The sequence below is a fragment of the Desmodus rotundus genome, chromosome X (genome assembly GCF_022682495.2).
Source record: "Desmodus rotundus isolate HL8 chromosome X, HLdesRot8A.1, whole genome shotgun sequence".
Taxonomy (NCBI): Eukaryota; Metazoa; Chordata; class Mammalia; order Chiroptera; family Phyllostomidae; genus Desmodus; species Desmodus rotundus.
The window spans coordinates 95,891,851-95,910,773 of record NC_071400.1 but is presented as its reverse complement, the minus strand read 5'-3'; the positions used below and the strand labels follow the sequence as shown (position 1 = coordinate 95,910,773).

The window sequence follows — 18,923 nt, the reverse complement described above, 5'->3', positions numbered from 1 at the left end:
TTAGTCACCATTCTAAATAACAGGCACAATTCAGATTGTTCTCCTTTATGAAAAGGTGCGGGAGACACAGGGAAAAAAACTTCCGGGAGAAACCCTACTCCCATCTTTAGAAGTTTCCCCAGTGTTTTCTCCAAGTTTTTATACCTTTGTAAGGTACCTGTTGTCAACATCAATTTATTAAGACAGTGAAAGGTTTGATTTGCACACAGTAATCTTTAATTCAAGACAAGAAAATGCTATTCCTGTGGAGTTTTTCCCCAAATTTAAAAATTAACAGTATATGATCTCAGTACAAGTCAATAAAATAACCAAAAAGTAAAAGTTTTAAATGCCCTTCAGTGGTAGAAAAACAAGTTCGCTGAAAGTTGCAAATAGTGAATTCTAGTCCCTTCCTTTATGCCAGCTTCAGTATTAGACCTATATAATTTCCATATTTTAATTTTTTTCAAATTGTATATAAAATGTGCAGTAAAAATTAAAAGTATTATCAAAACAATGGTCATACAATAAAAGCCCTTCTCGGGAAGAAAATTAAAATAGAGACATATGTCTAAAATAAGCACTAATGGGGGAATTAAGCTAAACCTGCAAATCTCACACTACGGAGGCATACAATTCAAATGAAAAGGAAAAGTGCTTTCTTGTGTCTGAAATAGAAATCTAAATTTAGACATGTCCACTGTTACCTGTTGTCTTAGGGATGCATTGTTCACTTGAAAATTGTCTCTTTTTTTAATTCTCAAAAAGTGCAAGGCAGGGGGTTGCAGATCCTTTGCCATGAGGAGCACGTAACCTCTGGCTGCGGGGCTCTGTGAGTGAGAGCAGACTCACCTGCTGAAGAACAGTCTCCACAGTAAGGCGCCGTTTACACAGACCTATTCAATATGCTCTTTGTTGTTGCTGGGGTTTTTCCTTCAACAGTAAAAGCGCACTTCCTCTCTAGGAGGATAATTAAATTTTTCTAGGCGCATACATGTCCTGGGCTTCGGGCCCAGGATAACTGGAGGCAGACAGCTATTTGCCCTCTAATTGAAATGGGTCCTAAGGCTTAGAGGTAGACAAGCAAAATCAGCCACCTGCAAGAGCTGAGACAGCAGTGGAAATGTGTGACTAGGGCGTGGCATAAGAACAGCCAGAAGCACAATCATGATGAAAAATGACAGTTGACATTTGGCTTCTCTGGGAATAAAATAGAAAACACTGGGGCAGATGGCAGAGGGGAGATCACTGCCCCCCCAGAAGGGGACAGCCTTGATTCAGGGGACAAACAATTGTGTCTCGATACAGGAGCAGGACCGGTGCTACCAGATCTTCTGATTTTTCAAGAAAAGTCAAAGATCTGGCTTTTATGTGAAATCTTCTATATTTTATTTTATTTTTTAAAACCATTTCCTCTTTATTTTTTTAAAGATTTTATTTATTTATTTTTAGAGAGAGGGGAAGGGATGGAGAAAAGAGGGAAGGGAAGATCAATGTGTGGTTGCCTCTCTTGTGGCCCTCACTGGGGACCTGGCCTGCAACCCAGGCATGTGCCCTGACCAGGAATCGAACCAGCAACTACTTGGTTCGCAGCCTGCGCTCAATCCACTGAGCTACACCAGCCAGGGCAAAATCTTCGGTATTTTAAAAGTCGGCAACTCATTTAAGTGAAAGGCAACAACCTGGCTACCTCACTATGACGACCGAGAGAAACAGAATGCAAGATCCTGGATTCCAAACACTGGCCTTGAATATGAAGTTTTCATAAGCTGCATTTCCCCTTGAAATATAAATGGAAACAAATGCTATTCTTTCCAAAACTCTTCTCTAGAAGAAATATTAAAGAAAAAACCCACACTAGATGCAATGTGGTATTCTGGCTTGCATCCTGGACCACGGACGAACAAACAAACAGACTCCCCCACCCCCACCCCGCCAAAACCATAGTGGTAAAGTAGTAAAATCAAATCAAGCCTGGAGTGTAGTTCACAGCATTGGACCAATGTTCATTTCTTAGTGTTGACACGTGGATGGTGGTTCTATAAGATCCGAATGTGAGGGGAGACTGAATGAAGGGTGTGCAGGAACTCTCTGCAGGAGCTTGGCAACTTTTCTGTAGATCTCAAATTATTCCGCAATACAGAGTTCATTCAAAAATAAATGTGTCTGGTCAATGAATTCATCAAACACGTGTTGAACAAGCAATTTGTCCAACAATATCACCGTGGTCGGTGTAGATGTGAGTAGGAAATAAGGGCAAATACACAACTGAGTTCAGGTATGGGGTGGAGGCAAAAGTAAAAATGCCGGAAAGAACAAGATATCTTAAGTCATTTGGGTAAACCAATGTGGGTGGGTCACGGGGTCTGTTAGAGGAGGTGTTCAGTGAAAAGTCTGAAAGAAAATGGGGGCAAAGTCTTATTGTCCTGAATTCCTTGTAGGCATAGGAGACAATGGCATTATTCATTTGTTTTCTCTTTACTTACATATTGTTTTAAACACACGAAGGCTTCTTTATCCATCTGGAGGTCTACTGATTTCCTAGGTTCTGATTTTCAGTTGTTTTTTTCTTCGCCACGTTAATGAAATACAAGGTGTGTGCTAGTGAAGATTAAGCACAAACAAAGGTCCAGAAGGAGATGAAAGAGATAGCAATCGAAGCCCCAGCACTACGTGCACACAGAAGGCCATCTAGTCTATGAATTCACCGACAGCAGCGTTTCTCAGACTCAGTGCTATTGGCATTTTGGTCTCGATCATTCTTTGTGGTGGGGCTGCCCTGTGCATTTTAAGAATTTTAGCAGCATCCCTGGTCTTTTCTCACTAGATGCCAGTAGTAGCCCCTAAGTTGTGACAAACAGAAATATCTCCAGCCCTGGCTGGTGTGGCTCCATGGATCGAGCACTGGCCTGCACACTGACAGGTTATTGCTTCAATTCCCAGTCAGAGCTCAAGCCTGGGTTGCAGGCCAGGTCTGCAGCTGGGGTGTGTGAGAGGCAACCAATCCATGTTTTTTCTCTTGCACATCAATGTTTCTCTCCCTCTACTTCTCCCTCTGTTTCCCTCTCTCTAGAAATAAATACATAAAATCTTCTTTAAAAAAAGAAAAAATATGTCCAGACGTTGTCACATGTCACCTGGGATGCAAAGCTGCCCTGACTGAGAACTACTGGCCAAGAGAAAAGCATCTGTATCTAAATCCGGGGGTATGTTCCATAGGTATACATACCCCTGCACTACCCTTCAAGGTGTCAGAACTATCAGGGGGAACCATATGAAACCGATGGTTTTGTAAGTCAAAAATGGTTCAGTATCAGCGATTTCATAAGTTTCAACCTGAAATTGCTGTAGCTCTGTGTTAATTGGTAAAGAGCAAAATAACAACTGCTATTAGTGGTAAAAGTAGTGAATAACTTGCATTCTAATACAAACTTGTCAGTACAAGGCGATTGTCATGTCATAAAATGTCATGATAACCAACGATCATGATGGCTGTGTGACTCAGTAAATTATAAGATATTAAATGTATTGACATCCCAGCTAGAAATGGCGGCCGGGAAATGTTTTCATTAAGTGTGTGTGGGTTTATCAGAAGCTAAAAGTGACTTCAGTGCTAAATATAATATTGTTGCTCTTAACATATATTCTCTGCTGATGATTAAGAAATCACCCAACAATATGGCTCTCTGGCAGCCTCAAAGACAGGCAGCGGGACGTGGGGGACAGTGCTGGTGTCAGCTGTCTGGCAATGGCATTGGAAGGGAGGGGCTGCCTGGCAGGCTGGAGCAGGGGGTGTTGTTGGCCCCTTGGTCCACACCAGGCACAAGTCTGTGTTTTCCACAGGCTCAGCCAGCTGTGGTCTGGGGCACCCAGCTTAGTAGCCCCTAGGATACAACGAATCTGAGAGCTGGCATGAGGGCCTAATGACATCCATTTAAAGTAGGTCGATCATTGGACGAGTTGGACTGGTTCCTTGTGTGACATTATGGCTCAGACAGGGGCATCATTGAGCCAGCCATAGCTGTGTCAAAGAAAAGGTCACACCAACAGACTCTAAAAATCAAAAATGATTTGGACGCTATCAGAATATTTAATGAGCAATATCCTACCACTTAGATTACTTGGTAAGCAGTTTTGGATTGATGTAGCTTGGTTTATTTAGAGAATAAAAGGGAACACATTTATAATTATATGTAGATATTTTTCTTTTCCTTGTGTTCAAAAATTTCATTTATTTATTTTTAGAGAGAGGGGAACAGAGAGAGGGAAACAGCAATGTGTGGTTGCCTCTCCTGCACCCCCTACTGGGGACCTGGCCTGCAACCCAGGCACGTGCCCTGACTGGGAATCGAACCAGCAAGCCTATGGTTTGCAGGCCAGAACTCAATCCATTAAGCCACACCAGCCAGGGCATAAGTATATACATATATAATGTTCCCATTGCAGTTGTAAAATGTATTTATTTCACTGGAGGTCTATCATCAGATATTCAGAATCTTACTGGTTGGCAAAGGAGAACTCACCCTACCTACCCAGTATTGAAAAGTGAGCAATTATTTTCCATCTTTCAACATTTTTTTAAAGGTATAAACAGAACAGAGAAGAGCGTTTAAATACTTGCCTCCCACTAACTTGGGTATCTTACAAACTCTCTGAGAGCCTCAGTTTTCTCATCTGTGCTATTGGAGCCAGAGCCACCGTGGTCACTTTAAAAACTAAACGTGACTCTATGAGGCAGACTGCGGCACGTGGGAGAGACTCCTATTCCCTTCCACGTTTCCCATTAATGAATGAATGAACGAGAAACCTTTTTCTATACGAAAATGATATGATTTGTGCTTAATGCTTTGCATTTCACATAATAGGGATATTTATTAAATGTATCTTATTGTTTTGATTTAAAGCATTGGGAATGTAAGGGCCTAAGTAGTCCTCAGGAGAGTGTTTGAGCTAAAACTCCTGATTGCGGCTCGTTATAGCTCTTCTCTTACCTGTGATAGTGTAACCTTGAAGGAGTGCCAAGGGAGTTAATAATTTATAAAGTGCAGCTTTCTCCCCAAAGACACTTGAGCCGAGGCTTTTTCCAGTCTGAATAAGGTCATATTCTTATTATAAAGATCAAGAAAATGACATCATGCTTGGAGAACTGATATGTAGATAGTGGTTATCATCAGTTGGCATTCAAAGAAATGAACATTTTTTTGTTAAAAAGCTGTGCTTGGAAATCAGATTCTTCTATACGATAAACCTTCTGAGAATACATGCCGTGCTCTTTTTACCTCCTTTGAGTTCTATGTTGGAGAAAGTTTTAAAAAATCATTCATTTTGTCTGTTTAAAATATGTTATTTTAAAAAATAAAGTTAAAAAAAACTCAGAAAATATCGATTGCATCATTTCCCTACTGCCTTTGCTAAATTTGGTAGCATAAAGAATTTGTATCTTTTTAATTGGCACCTCTGAGTCTGAAGAACAAAAGGTCTTTAACATGGGAGAATCAATAGACATTATGCTCCCACTGGGGCCCAAGGCCCTGAACACCGGTAGGAAAAGAGAGTGGTGGCCTAAAGAACTAAGTCAACAGCGTGGTGATTGCTGGGGGGAGGAGAGGGTAAGGGGGCTAAAGGAGAATGGGGAAAAAAATACAATAAAGATTAAAAAAAAGAAGAATAAAAGGACCACAACTAAAAGCACATACACTGCTAAGTTGGATGATAATCTCAGGTTCATTACCAGTTCCTCCGAGGAAAAGTGTGTCAATATTCTAGGGAAAGAGAAGAAAAGGATGGTCCAATTAAGAATCCAGAGGGACAAACAGCCAATGGTAAACTGGAAAGGTTGGGGGGGGTGTCTTACTACACAATGGTCAGAAAGACAGGCTTTGTTAGTTATTCCTCATCACTCCACGAGGTTTCTAGGGGTCATTTGGTATTGGTTCCTATACTGTCACCCGAGTATCTATCATAGTGGCTGTGTCTGCACAGCATAAAGAGAAGCGGATCTTTAGAAAGATGCCAAATGATGAAGGTATTTTGGGCTGCTGTCTACATTGACCATGTCCATTGCAAAATAATCGTATTTTCACCTAACCATGTGTTGTGCCCTCTCTGAATGCAAATGTAAAGAGTATTGGTTGGAGAACAGTTTTGATTTTTAAGTTCTTTCCTGCACGTCTTCTTTATTTAAAATAAAAAGGAAAGAAAAAAATGTAAGAATCCACCAAGCAATGTGCTGGATGAGGGACTGGCAAACTACTGAGGGCCTATGGGCCAAATCTCACCCACCTCCCTGTTTGTGGGAAAACAAAAGGATACACACACACACACACAGTAGGATATTATTGCACACACGCTATGAGATGGAAGGAAATGCTGCTCTTTGCTATAACTTGAATGAACTTTGAGGGTATTGTGCTAAGTGAAATAAGTCAGACAGAGAAAGACAAACACTGTATGATCACACATATGTGGAATCTAAAAATGCTGAACTCATAGAAACAGTAGAGTGGTGGTTGCCAGGGGCTGGGGTAGGGGCGGTGTGTGGGGAGACATTGGTGAGGGCACAAAGTTTCAGTGATAAGATTAGCAAGTTCTCGGGATCTACTACACGGCATAGTGATTATAGTTAACAATACTGTCTCACACACTTGAAGGTTGCTAAGAGGGTAGATCTTAATTGTTCTGATGGCAAAAAAAGACATAATTATGTGAAGTGATGGGCTGCTAGCTAACGTGCCATGATGGAAATCGTATCACAATATGTGTGATTCAATTCAACACGTTCCATACACCTTACACTTACACAATGTTATATGTCAATTATAGCTCAGTAGAGCTGGAGAGAAGAAAGACTGTTCAATGAAGAGGCCCAGCTTTTTCTGTAGATGATCAAATAGTAAATATTTAGGCGTTGAAGCCACATGCTGTCTGCCACAACTCCTCAACTCTGTGACTCAGAGCAGCCGTAGACAGAACATAAATGAATGGGTGTGTGAATGTGTGCGACTTCATTTATAAAACACCGTGAACAGAATTCGGCCTTAGTTTAGTTTGCCAACCTCTGTCCTAGAGTTGATATTCACAACTAGCCCTCGGGAGAGAGGTCTGAGCTGGAGACATAAATAGGTAAATCATCAGGATTCCGTCACGGGCCAGGGTGACAGCAAGGAGAGCTTGTAAAAACAACAAAGAAGACAAGAAAGCCCAGGAACAGGCTTGGAGGCATCCAAGCAGCATGTTGGGTGAGCAGGATAATCCTTATGAAAATTGAAGGATTATTGAGAAGTGAGAAACATTATCGTAAAGAAGGAGAAACTCTCTTTCTATACACCACATCCTTGTGAAATGGAAAACCTTCTCCAACTCCTCCACTTACACAGAGGAGTGACGTAAGAGGCAGCAGATGCAGTAGGAAAATCTGCTTGGCTCCCCTATTCAGCTGTGTAACCTTGGGGAAGTTTCCTAACCTCTCTGTTCCTCAGTTTCTCGACCTGTGAAATGGGGAAGCGAAGTAACGAGACTGACCTCACAGCGTTGTGAAGGGCTGCCGTGCGGTAAGGGCTGTATGCGTGTGCAGTATGATCGTTCCTCCCCTTGGTGGCTACCTTACTCTAGGAGGGATTGGCAGCAACTCTCTTACTGGCTCTTACTTCATTTAGACCCTACACTTCTCGAGCTTGGCTCACAGTAAAATGAAACTCTGTTCGACTTAACCAACTCCTCTTGTCAGAACATTCCCACTCCTTCTCACAACCATGTGGACCCTCTGTCCCTTTTAAGAATCTTCTGAGTCCATCATTATGAAATTTCCTCAGGCTCCCATCTATACCCTGGTTGAGAATTCCTGGGCCACTTATCTTGCCTTGACTCCTCAGCTTGAATTACGTGTCCAACTCAAGCTCACTGAGTGCCCCAGAGTGTATGCTTGATCGAGTTTCCAGGACTGACGTATGCGTTGCACATTAAAGGGACATTTACCTGGGCAGTATCAGATTCTAGGTAATTACCCAAGAAATCAGTTAATTCCACCTTTATCTTGCTTCTCAAGAAAATTTGCTCTTTAATGACTGATTTTCATGGAAAGGAGTTAGTTTAATGTCCATCTTCACTGGAGTCGAGTGAAGTTCACTTTTGTTCCTGTTTTGTTCTGCTTTTCATTTTAGTGAGTATGGTTATGGATTCACTGATTTTTATACATTCGCTACACTGTTTCAGGCAATTATCACTCCATGAATTTTTGATGTTGACACTGTCCTACTTTTGATAAGTAGTGGCCGCTTCAAGCTGGCTGCTTTATCCTCCCTACGCGCTCCGTCCTTCATTTGATACAGCCAAGGCATGAAGAAGTCCTCGCTCTGGTTGCTCCTTCCCGCCCCAGACCTTGGATCTCCCACATATCCAAGGGGCCCTGGATACTTTCAGTGGAAGGTAACATTCACACAATGAAGTCTTTACTTGGCAAACAGCTGATTAAAAGAAAGAAAATGAAACTTTTGTTCTGATTCCCAGTACAAACTGTATTTTAGAGTAACCAAATAGTTCCAGAAGATGAAGGGATGTTCTTTACCGGAGAACTCAGCTAATATTTGTAGACAGGAAGGATGAGAGAAATAGAAAATTAGCATTTGCAAGGGCAGGAAACAGTCTTATAATAGAAGAATCAGACCATCACCAGCTTAGATCAGTGAGCGCTCTCAATGTCACTAACAGCAGGAGACCCTGACATGTTAATATCTTAGATGTGATCATGACATTGACTTCATAATGAAAAATGTTCTCATCTTTTGTTAAAATAGCTCTTTTGGGGATACAATTCACATACCATTCAATTCAGCCATTTACAATGTAAAATTCAATGGCTTTTAGTATATCCAGAGCTGTGCCCCTGCCTCCACAATCAATTTTGGAACATTTTCATTAACCCCCAAAGAAACCCCATAGCCTTTAGCCTTTGTCCCGTAGCCCCTCCACATCCCCATCCCCCAGCCCCAGGCAACCACTAATTTATTTTCTGTCTATAGGTTTGCCTCTTCTGAGCATGGAATCATGCAATACGTGGTTCCTTTCACTTAGCATACTGTTCGTTTTCAAGGTTCCTCCGCATGAATGATATTCCGTTGTGTGGATGGACCCCATTTTATTTATCTGTCCATCAGTTGTTGGACATCTGGGTTGTTTACATGTTTTGGCTGTTGTGAATAGAGTGCCGCTATGAACATTTATGCAAACTATTCATCTGCGTACCTGTTTTCAGTCCTTTCATCTCTACACCCAGGAGTGGAATTGCTGGGTCATATGCTAATTCTATGTTTAACTGTTCTTTTGTTGTTGTTTTTTTTGACAGACCCTGCCTCAGGTTTATTTGCACAAACACCACAGGAGGACCCCAGCCCTGGGGGCACACCAGTCCTTCTGTCCGCACATTGGCAGACAGAGGCCTCTACTGTGGAGCCTTTGCAGGGGTCTGGGCACCTTTAGGAGCCTGAGATTGAGCCTGAGCCTGAGTTGGAGCCTGAGCTGCAGTTGCATCTGCAGCCTGGGGCTTGGTTTGGGCCTTGGTCTTGGCCTTTGGCCTTTGGCCAGCAGAGCCGGAGACCCTTGGCAATGTGGGCACGAGCACATTTCCCGAGCTTGGGGTGAGCAGTGTAAGCAAGTCACTGAGCTTGCAGCTGCGACCCTTTGGGATCTTGGGCTTGACCTCCTTGGACTTGACCAGGGCCTTGACAGCCTTAGCACATGCACTCATGGCCTTGGCGTTGCTTGCCTACATCTTCTTCAGGCCCTTCTTGTTGTGCTTCTTGGCAAAGCACATGTTCCTCAGGAACCTAGGGTCTACCCCCTTGAGAGATTCATATCTTTGCAATCGGGGTGTCTTGAAGCAGCTGCACCATTTTACATTCCCACCAGCAGTATATGAAGGTTCCTACATTTCTCTACGTTCTCACCAACCTTTGTTGTTATGTCTTTTTAATTTTAACCATCCGAGTGAGTGTGAAGTGGTATCTCATTGTGGTTTTCATTTGCCTTTCCCTGATGACTGATGATACTGATCATCTCGTCATGTGTTTATTAGCCATTTGGGTATCTTCTTTGGAGAAATATCTATTCAGGTCTTTTGCCCAGTTTTTCATTTTCAATAGAATTTGGTTTTTTAGAGCTGTTTTGGGTTCTCAGCAAAGTTGAGTAGAATGTACAGTGTTCTCACACACTCCCTGCCTCCCCACAGCCTTCCCCGCTATCAACATCCTGTACCAGTGGGGACACATTTGTTACCACTGATGAACCGCGATCGATACATCATGTTGATCTAAGTGCATAGTTTACATCAGGATTCACTCTTGCTGTTGTGCACTCCATGGGTTTGGACAGATGTATAACGACATGTATCCACCATGATAGCGTCATACAAGAAAAATCCTCTGTGCCCCTTCCTTCACCCCTCCTTCCTCACAACCCCTGGTAACCATTCATCTTTTTACTGTCTCAGTAGTTTTGCCTTTTCCAGAACATTATAGCATTGGAGTTATACACTACGTAGCCTTTCAGATGGCGTATTTCACTTAGTAATATGCATTTGAGGTCCCCGTGTGCATTTTCATGGCTCCATAGTTCATTTCTTTTTAGCACTGAAAACTATTCCATTGCCTGGGCGGACCACAGTTTCTTTACCCATTCTCCTATTGAGGGACATCTTGGTTGCTTCCAAATGTTGGCAATTATGAATAAAGCTGCTATGAATACCTACATGCACCTTGCTCATTTTAAAATTCTCTTTCTCATTCTTGAGTTCTGGTCACTCTTCTACATTCTAAATACAAGTCCGTCATCAGTATACCAATTGCAAACATTTTCTCCCATGCTTTGCATTGTCATTGGTATCTTTTGAAACACATAAGTTTTTAATTTTGAGGGTCAGTGGATTTTTGTTGTTGTTGCTTGTGCTTTTGGTGTCATATTAAAGAAATCATTGTCTAATTCAAGGTCATGAAGATTTATAGCTGTATTTTCTTTTGAGAGTGTTTTTGTTTTAGCTCTTACATGAAGGTCTTTGATCCACTTTGAATTAATTTTTGCATATGGTATGATAACCTTATTATTTTTATAGATACAGACTAAAGAATTTAGGTGACTATAAGAATATGTTGACTATAATTTAAAATACTTCAGAAAAAATAGATGAATCAAATATAGCCAAAGTTTGATAGCTGCTAAGTCTAAGGTGATAGGTTTATGGTTGCTCTTTATACTGTCTTTATTTTTTAAAATACCCAATAAATTTAAATTTAAATGTCAAAATATTCATTTGCCTTTCCCAACCATTTAAAAATGCAGAAATTTAGTTCACAGGCTGTACCCAAACAGGCAGCAGACCAGCTTGTCCACCTCTGGTTCAGATGATTCCTACTCATATTGAGGAAGGAGCATATAAAGATGCTATTTATTTTAAAAAGAATGTGTCACCCTCAGGCATGAAGGTGACAGAAAGCACTTCCCAGAAGAGAAGGTATAAAAGCCACTAGCTACGTGGAACTGTATAATTACAATTAAATAAAATTTTTAAAAATCAGTTCCTTATACTAGCCATAATGAAGTACTTCGTAGCTAGAGAACGTTTGTATCATTGAATACTCACAAATCAGAATACAACAGCAATTTAAATGGCCTCACATTTAAATGGCCTTATTAATGAACCAACTGCAGAAAAAAAGTCAACAGAGAAAAATCATTTTTCTGATAATTTCCCAGTTGAAACTGCACAGAGAGTAGGGACCCTTTCAGTGACTTGAAGAGGCAGACAAGCCAGACAGAGCATAAATACGTGAGCCATCTGTGATACGCCCTTCCCCAGAGATCCAGCCTGGTTCTTCTCCACTGTCACGTGTTTCCTTACAAACCCTGTTTGCTTTTTCTCCAGTGTCTCCTCTTGGAGTTGAACCTGATTTTATTACCAATTTTCATCCGAATCCACTGGGGAAGGGGCCAATCCTGCTTTTGCTTCTTGGCCAGGAACCTCTTGACCCTGAAAGTCTTGTGAGAAGACATGACGAAGAACGAACCTCATGGACCACGATGGCGGAGAGAGAGAGGAGGCAGCAGTCTCTGTGATATATATTTTTTTATTCTTTAAATAATAGAAAGTAAAAGGAAAAGATCAAAATAAAAATTACAAAAATACTTGCTATATGAGTCAAAATGTAACTAATAGAAGAATAAACTTGCATTCATTTTAAGTTATATTTATGAACTTTAGCATTTTATTTATTTATTTATTTATTAATTAATCCTCACCCAAGGATATGTTTATTGATTTGAGAGACAGAGAGAGAGAAACATCGATCAGTTGCCTGTTGTAGGCACTGCCACCGGGATGGAACCCACAACCCAGGTATGTGCCCTGACCAGGGATGGAACCCGGGACTTTTTGATGTATGGGACTACACCCAACCGACTGAGCTACCTGGCTTGGGCTAAACTTTGCCATTTTATAACTTGGTGTAAATTATTTGTCACACTGCTAATGAAAACGCACGACAGAATGGATGAATCAAGGTGTCTTGGCACTGCTCTTAGGGGCCAGTGTTCTAGAGCTTCTCCCTCTAATATATTACGGCAACTCCTAGAGACATGTGGCTGTTGAGCACTTGAAATATGGGGAGTCCAAATTGAGATGTGCTGAAGGTGTAAAATATACATTGGCAAATTTTGACTCAGGACTGGATGGTAAATAATTTAGGCCTTGTGGGCCAAGAGGCAAAATGGAGAGGAAAATATGTTGGTACTTATATAACAAGAGAAAACAAATTTTCACAGTGTTTTTATTGACCAAATCCCAAATATAGTAATAGTTGAGTACAAGTTTTTGCAGTACACACCTATGAAAGGAAATGAGTTCTTTCTAGAGGGGGATATTTCTCTTAATCGGAGTGCAAAGGTAGTGTAGCCATTATCATACAGATCGCAAAAGTTCCCGTGGGAAAACAAGGCTTGGCTCTCAGGTACAAAGAGGCAGCGCTGTGGATCTGCCTTTGGGCCGCAGTTTGTTGACCCTTGCAGTTGGACACCAGTCGCGTGCAATGATTTTGGGGGTATTCCGGGTTGAGGGAGTCACTCCTGGTTGCGAGACTCGTGCATCGCCTCTAGCAGCACTCTCCCTATGTGCCCAGTTAATCTGCTTCATTAGCTTTCTCCCAGGAGGCAGGACCGAAAGGTCAAGATTTGTGTGGTCTGGCGGTGTCCCAGGGAGCAGACACCTTAATGCTTCAGGACTACCCAGGGATTCCAAACCTACCACCCTGAGGCTGTGGTCAGCCGCTGCCTCCCAGGACCCCCTGGGTCTCCCTCTACCCCTGCTTCCCCACCCTGTGTCCAAGTGCGCTTCTCCTCCCCGTTCTCAGGCTGCTCCTCCCCACGCGCAGGTTGCTCCTCCCCACGCGCAGGTTGCCCCTCCCCACCACTCTCGCTCCACCAGCGAGTCCTGTCGCTGCGCTTTCCAGATCGTCCCCGGCCCCGCCCCCTGAAGCCCCGCCTCCCGCAGCTCCGCCTCCCGCAGCTACTCTTCGCCGGTTCCTCAGTCCGCCGGCTTGCTGCGCTTTCCCGCTCGTGCGACCGGTACCAGTGCCACCGCTGCCTCCGTCTCGCTCGCGCACCCGTCGAGTCTCAAGATGACCAACATCGTGCTCTTCAGCGGCAGCTCCCACCAGGACCTGTCCCAGCGTGTGGCCGACAGGCTCGGCCTGGAGCTGGGCAAGGTGATCACCAAGAAGTTCAGCAACCAGGAGACCAGGTGGGGACCCCACCGGGCCGGGGAGGGCGCCAGGAGCTCGGCTGCGACGCCGGGCTGGGCGCTCTCCCTTCCGGGGCGGGCCAGCCGGGACGCGGCCTCCGCGCCACCGTCGCGGCGCCCCGGAAAGCCGCGGAGGGCGGCCCCAGCCCGGAAGGGCAACCTGGGGGCGGTCACAGCGCCTCGGAGCGCGGTGGGTGCAGCCGGCGGGAACCGCCTGGGTGCGGGGCCAGCGGGGATGGCCGCCCTAGGTGTGCTCGCTCGGGTTTCGTATCCCTACCGGTCTGATCCCAAAACCCGCGTGCTCGGGAAGGTTCCGCCCACGCCTCCACCCCACATCTGGGGAGCAGCGTGGTAAAAGCTACCAGGTGACTGTTATGAGCAGCAGGGATACAACCCTTCGCGTTAACCAGCCGGTGTGGTTGTGCATACGGTTTAAAGACCGTGGGAACTCCGGGGGCGCACGTGTTGCCTTACGCTTCCTCTAATTTTTCTGCCTCAAAGATGATATACGTTCAGCTCCTTCTTAGTTCTGGGGCTTGGCTGTGTCCAGGAATCAGGCCATGGCTAAAGTATAAGTGCCACCCATATGTCAGGTCCACAACGAGCGCCCGCCTCTGCTCATTGAAGGCAGGTGGTGGCCCCTTCAGAGGCCCGCCCAGGGGCTCCTTTCTCCACCTGCCTGAGTCTTCAAAGCTCTTTAGCTAATTTCAAGTTGGTCTCGTTTCTCCCCGCTCTCCCTTTAAATATCTAGCGCTGCACACGGTTACTGATGTTTTGTTTTGTTTTTTCATCTCTGGCCAAGACCCGCTTCAACATTTTCAACAAGTGGTGCTGGAACAATTGGTGCCACCTGCAAACAAAAACAAAAACCCTCCTTCCCGCCACTTGAAAAATTAAACTTGAAATAGATCATATAGACCTAAATATAAACCTAGAACTAAACATTTCTAGATGAAAATGTAAAGAGCAAAGCTTGATGACCTTGGGTTAGGCAAAACATTTCTTACACACTGAGGTTTTATATTACTCCTTATGGGGAAGGGGGTGTTCGTTGTCAGCTTTTTAGGAGAGGTGAATCCCTTCTTCCCCATGGGAAATTATAATTACAGGGCCCTGATGATAATATAAGTGAAGAAACATTTGTGACTGACTAGCAGATGGTATTAATGGTCATGGTCCTTCGACTAAAACCTCTTTGCACATTTTTATCCAAAAGACCCCAGGGGATGGCAGGGGCTCCAGAAAAAGATAGTATAGCTATGTTTGAACGCTGCAATATTTTGCCAGTCCTATGAAAGTTTCATTTGCGTTCGGAACACGAGGAGAATGGGATAATAGTTTTTGTTCAAGGGGTGGTATCATAGAAGTAAAGGAGAAATTTCTGGATGAAGTGCATTTTGAAAGCAAATATGTCAGTCTTCCCTGTTATCTCGTGTAGCCCAACCCTTGGCTGCTAAAGAATGTGGTTAATTTAGATCAGAAGCCCATTGTGAGGTCAGAGTTGAATTTCTGTTGGGTCAACCTCACTCACACAATGAAGTATTAAAGCAGACTCAATTTTATTTGGTTTTGAGTATTTTAGAACTACCACTTGCTTAATTAGAAATCATGAGGTCTCAAAAACCATTCTACATAAAGTCTTGGAATTGCTTATATAGTTACATTCTTTGTTTTGAATATCTACACTCTAAAAGGTTAACTTCTTGACTTGGCTATGAACTGTGTAGGCCCAGAGGCTGATTTTTATCAATAATCCTCTCTGTACCAGGTACTGTGCTGGCGATCCGGTTTATACTGTGTGCCCCTAAGACCGGAAACGGAAGGGTAAAAGGAAGAGAGAACAGATTCAGTTCATGTAAGGGGTCCCTCCGTGAATCTCTCACGGAGCCAGGACTGGAAATCTTGTTTGCTGTCTCCTGGTCGTCGCTGCTCCCAGTCCCAGTTTTTCAAACACTACGCAACTGGACCAGAACCTCGTGATTTTGATTTCCCATCTCTAAAGCATGTCACATATGAGGGAGGTGCCTGCCCTGGCATTTACTGTAGCCACTGAAATGCCATGATGACGTCTGAACGTCTGTTGTAACATTTTATCCCTGTCACTTAACCTGCCCACGAAGTTCTTAGCTGTGTTGTAAAACCCAAAGTTGTGGTTCTCTTGTTGGGTTACAAATCACCCCCAGAACTTCATGGCTTAAGACAATAATTATTTATTTGACTCGAATCTGCAATTTGGGTAGGGTTCAGGAAGGAGGCTTGTTTCTGCCCCTTGTGGTGGCATCTAGGACAATAAACTGGCACCAGAGGATCCGCTTCTAAGATGGCTTACTCACGTGGTTGGTAAGTTGGTACTAGTTTGTGCCTGCGAGGTTAGCAACCTCAGTACCTCTCCACTGGGCTGCTTGAGCTTCCTCCTCACCTGGAAGCCAGGTGCCAAGCGTGAGTGTTCCAATAGACCGGATACAGGAGCTACCAGTCTGTTAAGGCCTGGGCGTCATCACTTCTGTCACATTCTACCGTCAAGCAGAGTCCTCCCAGATCCAAGAGGAATCTTCCTGATGGAAAAAGTGTTAGAGAGGTTGAGGCCATCTTTTAATTACCACATCCATTCATTGCTGACTCCGATAAACTCACCAGCCTCCTTATTTTGGGATCAGTAAAGATCCTTTATCTGAAGAGCAAATGGGTGCTGCCTTCTGGCCACAGTTTTTCAAAGTCCTAGAATAAAGATCAGCCGTGATCATTTTTTTGAGGAGAAGCAGGAATAGCTTTGGAAAAAAGTTTCCATGGTAATATGATTTTCTGTCCTCCCCTGGACTTCTAGTTATATGGGTATTGAGGTTCCTCAGGAAAACTAGGCCAAAGAGGCTGAAGTTTGGTGATAAACAGTCATCACACCAGGAATTGGCAAACTTTATGTCAAGGGCCAGATAGTGAATAGTTTAGGGTTTGCAGGCCCTGTCGTCTCTCTAGTGCCATACCGTTCTGTAGGCTACAAGTGCATTATGGGTCACTGCGTTCTTTCTGGAGGTGCTGGGGAGAGTCCATTCCCTGGCCTTTCCCAGCTTTTAGAAGCTGCCCACATTCGTTGACTCTTAGCCCCTTCTTCCATCTTCAAAGCCAGCAACGAAGTATCTCTCTGACCCCACTTCAGTTTTCACATCTTTCTCTGACCTCTTCTGTCTCCCTCTTCCATTTGTAAGGGCCCTGTGATTACATGGGTTAACTAGAACAATCCAAAATAGTCTCCCTATTTTAAGGTCAGCTGATTAGTAACCTTAATTCCAGCTGCCACCTTGCCACGCAAACCAACAGATTTCAGAGGTTCAGCAGATGACAGAAATATCTCTAAAGAGGCCATTGTTCTGCGTACCACATCATTCTCAGCCCGGGGGCTGCGGATTGTCGGTGTCGAATTGACTTCATCCCAGAGGCCACGTGATGTTCACAAAGGAATTCCGTTTAGCTCCTTCGCCCTCGAAGATGGGAGGCACTACACAGAATTCTGTCGGTCCCTCTCATCCTGACAGGTCGGCATTGAACTGTTTTTATCCATAGTTGAGCACCTGCAAGAATATGACCCCCGTGCCCTTACCAAAACTCATGTTCAGGTCGTGTCAACTTGGAAGACTTCATGTTTGTCTTCTAATCTACTTGAGGCTGGGCAGAAGCTTCTCTGGATTCAGATAGGCTACTATATGGTCTCTCAAATGTCACTTGTGTTTACATTTTCTTTAGAAGTTGGCTCTTTTAATAATAACATTGAGTATAAATGGCTTCTGATAGCAGGAGGAGGGATAGAAGTAAATACATGGCTTGTGATTTTAAAATAAGATTCAATGGCATTGTTTTTTGGATGTGCCTTTTATTTATAGTCACTTCTGCAAGGTGGCAAGTGCATTTCTAAAAATCATCATGCTGTGCAAAATTGTACAGTAAAAACCGCAGGGCTTATGGGGGAAAATGGAGTTAGGGACACAACACTGAAAACTTCCTTTGTGACATATTTTTTTAAAAAAGATGGGAATATAATAAAAATGGTGAAACACTTCTACATGTATTACATGTTTAAAAAATAAATGCTACAGTAAATATGGTACTTTCTGGTGAAAAAGACCTGCAGGTGGCTTGATGAAGTGGGTCCTGGAAGTATTAGAGCTTGAGTTGTGAGGAGTTCAAAGGGGCATGATCAAAAATGCTAGGGAGACCTGGCTGCTGTGGCTCAGTGGATTGAGCACCAGTCTGCAAACTGAAAGGTCACCTGTTCGATTCCTAGTCAGGGCACATGCCTGGGTTGCCAGCCAGGTCCCTAGTAGTGGGTGCGTGAGCGGCAACCACACATTGCTGTTTGTCTCCCTCTCTCCCTCCCTCCCCCTCTCTCTAAAAATAAGTAAAATGTAAAAAAAAGAAAAGAAAAATGCTGGGGGAAGTTGTGACAGCAGATGTGGGTGGGTGTGGCTGTTGTCCTTGAGAGGGGGCTGTGCCTACAGACTATTTCTTAGTGCCTCCACTTTATCTTCTGTGTTCCCGTGGGAAAGCAAATGCAGAACTCCTGTTATGCTCAAATTGTTTCTAATATGCTCACATTGTTTCTAATATATCAATTACCGGGGAAAGTTTTACCTTTTTGAAAACAAACATTTAAGCAGAGCTGACACTGTCCTTGATCTTTAGCAACACTCTGAAGGACCAGCCTGCACACGTGGCCCGAGTTTGCTCTTCTTCGGTGGAAGGGACATGCCAGCGATGGACAGGCTAGCTCTCAGGTTGACCATTCAGAATTATGTCCCCCAAATTCAGAAATTTTCCAACATTGCAATTTTGAGACTTTCAAAGCTCCTATTTACTCTTTTCAAGAAGCTACTAGAGGGTGCCAGTCAGCAAAACAAGGAAGTACACCAAGAAAGAGCACAGAAAGTGGGGAATGGTTTGGGGCAGAGGGGCAGAGGGAATCCCTGGGGGCAGCACATGGGGCTAAAAGGGCCCAGGTCAGATGGCCCTGGGCAAGTCGAGGCAGGATGATGAAGTAGAGATAGCACTTAAGGTCTCTGACCTTGTGGGATTCTGTTAGCCAAGTGTTTAGGCTGGATTTTGTATTCAGTACTTAGAAAACTTTAGCAGATGAAAAGATTAATTTCCTCCAGGGAAAATAAACCCCCAACAC

The 18,923-nt window shown here is 43.7% G+C and overlaps 2 protein-coding genes across 2 annotated transcripts in view; one reads left to right on the top strand and one right to left on the bottom strand.

Annotated features, from left to right (window-relative positions):
* Nucleotides 1-11,862: 11,862 nt before the first annotated feature.
* LOC112313226 (large ribosomal subunit protein eL39-like) lies at nucleotides 11,863-12,018 on the bottom strand. The gene has a single exon (XM_045203194.2). It carries the CDS (start codon nucleotides 12,016-12,018, stop codon nucleotides 11,863-11,865), a length of 156 nt encoding a protein of 51 aa, XP_045059129.2.
* Nucleotides 12,019-13,523: 1,505 nt separating this feature from the next.
* PRPS2 (phosphoribosyl pyrophosphate synthetase 2) overlaps nucleotides 13,524-18,923 on the top strand; it is a 28,481-nt gene continuing 23,081 nt past the window's right edge. The window contains exon 1 of the mRNA XM_053917204.2: nucleotides 13,524-13,759. Coding sequence (XP_053773179.1) covers nucleotides 13,638-13,759 — 122 coding nt within the window. The 5' untranslated portion in view covers nucleotides 13,524-13,637. The remainder of the gene's footprint in view (nucleotides 13,760-18,923) is intronic.